The 4,534-nt window shown below is 42.9% G+C and overlaps 1 protein-coding gene across 1 annotated transcript in view; it reads right to left on the reverse strand.

Moving 5' to 3' along the window:
• Positions 1–3,773, reverse strand: part of ctns (cystinosin, lysosomal cystine transporter) — an 8,930-nt gene extending 5,157 nt beyond the window's left edge. The window contains exons 1-5 of the mRNA XM_084459032.1: positions 3,733–3,773; positions 3,466–3,558; positions 3,135–3,213; positions 2,346–2,433; positions 225–328 (exon numbers count right to left, since the gene is read on the reverse strand). Of these exons, the coding sequence (XP_084315158.1) occupies positions 225–328; positions 2,346–2,433; positions 3,135–3,213; positions 3,466–3,541 (347 nt within the window). The 5' untranslated portion in view covers positions 3,542–3,558; positions 3,733–3,773. The remainder of the gene's footprint in view (positions 1–224; positions 329–2,345; positions 2,434–3,134; positions 3,214–3,465; positions 3,559–3,732) is intronic.
• Between the last annotated feature and the right edge of the window lie 761 nt (positions 3,774–4,534).

Consider the following 4,534-nt stretch of genomic DNA (forward strand, 5'->3'; position numbering starts at 1 on the left):
TAATTTGTTAATTAATTCAATGCCTATCTAATAGAAAGTATACAGTATGTGCACATTTGTGTAGACTGCACTTGCTGACAGAATTATCATCACATCCATGTTTAACTTCTCCCTGTTGACGTCAGGAAAGGTTCACTTGGTTTCTGCTTGATTTGGTCTAAAACTGACTGAAAATTGCTGACTCAGGTCCCGCCGGCCACAGGCGGGAAGGGAAGTCAGCTGACCTGGCGATGTCGCTGTTGTTGCTGTAGAGATAGGCCGTCACCTGGCCCACGCCCCGGGCTCGCACCCGGAAGCTGACTGAGGAGGCCCCGGCAGGGAGCTCCACCTGTAGCAGAGTAGCGAAACAAACAGACCGTGTGGAACAGCGAGACAGGACGGTGATCGTCAGCCTTAACAGAGTGTCTGTGACGGTAGCTGTCAGTGTTACCAGGGGTGTAGGAGGGAGTTTGACACTGGGGGAGGGGGGCACATTTGCCATTGCACACACCAATATTTTATTTACTTTACCATTATTCTGTACACTTTTTTTTTACAGTACCATCATCTGAAGGTATCATTACCAGGAGCTCTTAATATTGAGTCAGTGAGTCACAAGTTATATGCAACCAACTTCTCCTTTTTCATGTTGAAGAAAATGGCTTCAACTCTGTCACTGTTTCTGTTTCTGTCACATGCTCCGTACCCCTAAAGCGGAAATAGTCCCAATCTCACTCAAAGCCAAGAGACACTTACTAGAAGCAAGTAATACCAACATGTTTGTGAAAGCTCTGATGTATATCAAGCTCACAAAGGCCAGTATAGGTAACTGTCAAGATGGCGCCGCACTATGGCGACACGCTCCGAGTCACTCTCGTTTCTTGCTCTATGCACTTTAATGTCTCTTTGTAATGTCTTATTGTCGTATTTCGTAGTGTCTATAGTGTCTTAATGTCTTATTTTGTAAACGTCTCCTGTCATATTGTTGTAATGTCTTACTGTCTTATGTCTTAAGTCATGATGTCTGAGAGTGCCCGGGCACAGTGCATTTCATTGTATTTTATAAATACACATGACAATAAAAGCCTTGAACTTGAACTGTAATACTGTTGGCCTGCTCCTCTCTCTCCCTCTCTTTGTCTGCCTGTCTCAACCATTTGATGTTCCCGATGACGCTAATGTGTCACTAGCTCTTCAGTTGACACTAGCTCTTCAGTTAAAGGACATGTTCAGAATTTAGTATTAGAAGCCATGTTATCAGGTTATTTACAACGGCTGATATCAAAGTTTCGTCAAACGCTGCACTCTCGAGATATAGCCCATTTTCAAAGACAGGAAACTCACTCATCCGTTGATGTTCTGACAAGAAAACCAAAGAACAAGAACAACCAAAGCTGGTGAAGGGTAACCTAACCTCGCTCTACAAAACAGACGCCCTGACAAAAGTGAAAGGGAACCGAAGCCGGTGACGCGGTCATCCCTCAGTTGTTCTCCAAAAAGGTTTCAAGTGTACAGTTTGTTCTCCTCCCGCACCACACTCTAATTTTTGGGTGGGACAAATCCAACTGTTTCATCTCCCCCGGTTCCTACGCCTATGAGTGTTACTATAGCACGAGACTCCACCCGTGTCCTGGAAGCATCCAACAGGTGTCACTCATAATGGTCTTCCTCACCTGCCTCTCTCCGGGGTTGATCTCACGCCCTCTGACACGCGACCACCTCCCCGAAACTACCCCTCAGCCTGTTACACCACCGACGCTCGCAACGCCACCACGGTTATTTCACTTGTTTAAACTTGGGTTACATTTACACCATGTGCTGTTCTACAAGTCCACAGTGCCAACAGCTGTGGAGCTGGTGACACACACCAGCTTATGCTACTTAGTAGCACCATCTTTAAATGCCTTTTCTAATCAGATTAGGCTACATCTCTGGAAGACATCATGTGTTCCTTAGACATGTTTACTCACAGCATACACACACACATAAATGATATTTGATTTTATAGTATAAAATACTTACACATAGCCTATACATCGTACATTATCACAAATAGTCATACACACTCAGACTGTACTCATATGCATCCATACCTAGTATGTTTTAGTGAATGTGGGTGGAACTGTATTGACTGTTTTATGTATGTTCTTGTGTATGTTTTTTTGTTTGTTTTTTGTTTTGTTATGTCCACCAACGAGGACCATGTTGGAAACAAGTGTCTAAGTGTGCTTTTATCATGCTATCCTCTGGGATGTACTGTTTCTTTGTACTTTTACCCAATAAATCAATCAATCAATCAATCAATCAATACTGAAGCGTAGTCTAACAGGGCGCTGGCAGAGCCGGGTACGCGTTCTCGTCCCTACCTCGTCAGGGAGCTGGACAATGGAGCTGATGTTGCGGGAGTGCTGGGTGACGTTGAACAAGATGGACGCAGACACGGCCAGAGGAGAACTGTGGGTGAGAGTACAGACAGGCTGCAGTGATAAGTGGGACGGTCCAGCGCACAGTAATGGGACGAGTGTAGAATGTAGTGTACCGCTGATCTGTCTGCCGTGATGCGAGTTGAAATTTGATTTGACTTGCTTGGGAGATGACTAGAAAGTGAGGTGACAAGTTTTAAAATGTGAGGGGAGCACGTGAGTGTCTGACTGCACGGAGGTGTTTAGGTGACAGCATTGTCACGTCATTTAATCACATCGTAGTTACGGATTTAAGCAGCAGTGTGGCTACGTTCCCTTACAGTCTCCCTGAGGTCGGTTATTTTGGTTATTTTGGGACTGTATAGGCACGTGTCAGCTAGGTGTCAGCTAGGTCCAAATGTACCAAACCGCGACCAATATGTCCCGTCAGCTTTACGTACTGTGTTACATTACAGTCATTTAGCAGACGCTTTTATCCAAAGCGACTAACAATAATTGCCTTTAACGTAGGAAGAGCCAATGTACTACTACTTGCCAGAACTCACAAGTGCATCTTCTTTCTAAAACAGGTGACTAAGAGCATAATCTAGTGCTGAAGGCAAAGTGCAAGAATCACAATCTAAAGTACAGTGCAATATAATATAATACAATAAGTGCTTAGGTGGGAGGATTGTTGTAGTACTTCAGTGTTAGTAGGTTAGTGTTAGGTTAGGTTTAGTGTTAGTAGGGTACCTGGCTGTGATGGTGATGTCGGTGGACGCGCTCTCCTCCAGGTCCACGGTACCGGGCACCGACAGAGTCACGTTTCCCGCTGAGCAGAGGGACAGAAAAACATCAAACAGACATGCTCAAAGTGTACAGTAGCTAGGTGGTGTAAGATAGTGTGCTAACCCATACCATACCATACCATACCATACCATACCATACCATACCATACCATTTTATTTATAGAGCACATTTAAAAACAACAAAGTTGACCAAAGTGCTGTACAAGTCAAACAACAATAACACACAAAGAACACATACATACCCCAAATGTAACCAGTATGAATTGACAACTCACCACATGTAACAGACCATTTTGCCATTAGGATCAGGGCTGACAGAAGCCATCTCTCTACCAACCTGAAACCCAACATCACCTCTGTGTAGTGATCTAAGGGAGCAAGTGCAAAACATATGGTTAGACTCTATCCACTAACATTGATCAAACTATCCACCGTGGATCTAACTACGCCACAAAAGCGATGCTCAATGATTCAATTCAGCTGCATGTATCTCTACTATGTACAGTAGGAATTGCTAAGTGTGCGATAATAGACACGCATACATTGAAGAAGTTGAACCAGACCGTTGACTGACAACTGTGTTTTCCGCTGCTTCCGTAAACTGGGCACTGGGTCATATGACACCGTGTGACGTAGCCTATGACGCGCTCAGCAGCCGGGATCATGTGAGAATGAACAGACTCACAGAGCCTTACCAGGTCCAAAGGGCACAGTTATGTCAGCATTTTTATTTTCATTGTCGCCTACAGTTCAGACTGTAGCCTTAAGAACACAGCCTGACATCTGCGTAGAAGTAGGACGTATTTCCAAGGGAGATGATGAATAGTGACAGGAGGCAAACAAGGTCTAGGCTTCTCACCCCATGTAGGTAGTTTGATATGAACAGGTCTGCATGTTTTGCTGAGGCCCTGGTTACAGTACAGAAGGCAGGTTCAGTCATTGGCCTGACACCTGACACCATATTAAACTGAAACAATGGTATGATGGCTATCCCCTCCAACTACTGTCAATTCATCTAATAAATAATAATAATAACAACAATAACAATGACAATAATAATAATAATAATAAAAACATGGCAGTAATAATATGATAATATGCTGTTGTTATTATTATTATTGTTGTTTTATTGTTATTATTATTATTATTATTATTAGTAGTAGTAGTAGTAGTAGTATTGTTATTGTTATTATTACTATAAGTACAATCAAGAATCATCAAAACAACTGTAATAAGCTACTGTCGCCTACATGAGAAAATAGTTAATAAATGTTTTGATAACTGTAGCGTGTTAAACAAGTGCTCACTGATAATAATACTGATATGTCAACACGATCAAATGCC

This window comes from Borostomias antarcticus (genome assembly GCF_949987555.1).
Source record: "Borostomias antarcticus genome assembly, chromosome: 26".
Lineage (NCBI taxonomy): Eukaryota > Metazoa > Chordata > Actinopteri > Stomiiformes > Stomiidae > Borostomias > Borostomias antarcticus.